Source organism: Amphimedon queenslandica, unplaced genomic scaffold (assembly GCF_000090795.2).
Source record: "Amphimedon queenslandica unplaced genomic scaffold, v1.1 AMPQUscaffold_6200_Cont21838, whole genome shotgun sequence".
Lineage (NCBI taxonomy): Eukaryota > Metazoa > Porifera > Demospongiae > Haplosclerida > Niphatidae > Amphimedon > Amphimedon queenslandica.
The window spans coordinates 1-1824 of record NW_003553505.1 but is presented as its reverse complement, the minus strand read 5'-3'; the positions used below and the strand labels follow the sequence as shown (position 1 = coordinate 1824).

General features: G+C 29.5%; 1 protein-coding gene and 1 long non-coding RNA gene across 2 annotated transcripts; one reads left to right on the top strand and one right to left on the bottom strand.

Moving 5' to 3' along the window:
- Positions 1 to 4: 4 nt before the first annotated feature.
- LOC109592133 (cullin-3-B-like) lies at positions 5 to 725 on the top strand (the record flags this gene model as incomplete). The annotated part of the gene is made up of 3 exons (XM_020007672.1): positions 5 to 36; positions 344 to 520; positions 682 to 725. Coding segments are annotated over 3 exons (234 nt in total), but the record flags the coding sequence as incomplete, so codon positions are not given.
- Positions 726 to 1120: 395 nt separating this feature from the next.
- LOC109592134 (uncharacterized) lies at positions 1121 to 1681 on the bottom strand. The gene is made up of 3 exons (XR_002190192.1): positions 1585 to 1681; positions 1452 to 1535; positions 1121 to 1284 (listed from the first exon to the last, which is right to left on the bottom strand). It is a non-coding gene; the product is annotated as an uncharacterized LOC109592134 (long non-coding RNA).
- Positions 1682 to 1824: the final 143 nt, after the last annotated feature.

Below are 1824 nucleotides of genomic sequence, written 5' to 3'. Positions count from 1 at the left end.
AACAAGACAGAAAGTTGATGATGATAGAAAACACGAGTATCCTACTTAATCTTACCTACTGTAGTCATCTCTTTATCAATTTTTAAAGTTGCTCAATAATTAGGCCAAAGTCCTTGTACAGTACAGGGTCATTGTCCAAATTTTGCTCAAAATGAAAAGGAGAAAATTCTCTATTTTTATAATTTTAAAAATACATATACATGTTCGTATATTGCATGGAAAGTTTGGACTGATTCCAATCAAATTTGGTTTTTTAATGAATTCTTAAAGTTGCTCCCAAATTGGATCTCAAAGTCCCTGTACTATAGTACACATGATTCGTTGTTCCTTAGCTACTGGTTAGAATTGAAGCTGCTATAGTTCGTATAATGAAGGCTCGTAAGAGACTCCCTCACAACAGTTTAGTGGCCGAGTGTGTGGAACAACTTAAGAACCGGTTCCCTCCTAACGCTATGATCATTAAGAGAAGAATTGAAAGTTTAATTGAAAGAGATTATCTATCAAGATCACCTGATGACAGGTAAGGCAATAATAATAAATGAATGAATAAGATTAATTTATTGTACATGTACATGTAATTGTGTACCATTTTTTGTACTTTTTGAGTATGAAAGTGCTTGCAAATTTTGTGTTTTGTTCTTCAGAAATTTAGATTTTTCTTTTTGTATTGTTTTATTGTAGGAAAGTTTATATATATATGCCATAGGATCAAATTCACTCTCTCTCTCTCCTTTTCTCTGTTTGTAACTTTTTTCAAATTTGTACTGTATCATTATTATTATTATTATTATTATTATTATTTTGTTGATGATATTCTGTTAGTTTTCATTATGACACGAGAATCATCAATGAAACCATTATACGTACACACATTCTGATTATTATTATTATTATTATTATTATTATTATTATTATTATTATTATTATTGTTATTAATTGAATTATTAAAATTAATGTCAATGGATAATAACATGATCATCTTTCCACTTAAGTTGTTCATTATTCATTACTGTGTACAGACAAGGAGCAGAACACAACTGAAGAATGAAAGGTAAGTGTCTACTATTATTATTATTATTATTATTATTATTATTATTATTATTATTATTATTATTATTATTATTATTATTATTATTTACTTGTGGTGAGTTGTGTGTGTTTTCTTTCCACAGTAACTGATGGAAGTAGTTACTATCCACCAGTAGTTGCTGTAATTGTATGTTTAGTGTAGTAACTGGTAGTCCTGATAACTGATTACACTGCACATTGAGCCTCTTTAAGTTACTATAAATAGAACAATACTGTTACTATAAATAGAATAGTTTATTACTAAATAGAACAGCACTGTTACTATAAATAAAATGATTTATTACTACATTTGAATGGTTTTAGAACCTTCTGGTGCTATATATAGAATCATTACTGTTACTATTAATAGTAACACTCATTACCACAGTTGCTGTATGTCCCTTGATATCCATTGGAGGCTATTGTGTGATACATCAAGCTCCTCTAATGAGTACAGCTCAAACAATCTATTTTTAGTAACATTAAATACAGTAGTTATTAACATTAATCCTGTACCCTTGTGGTAGATCAGTTAGTAGGTTGAATGGTATCGATAATAATTGAAGTGACTTTAAACTTCTTATAGCTATAAAGTAACAAATTAGTTAACAATGAAAAATGCATTAATGATAAGGCCACTCCAATTAAATTCATAGTTTCCCGTTGCCCGCCCGCATACTGCCGCGCACCAAATTCATTAAAATCGATTATTTTTCATTATTATGTCTACCAGTACCTCGTGGCTAGTGCAGTGGC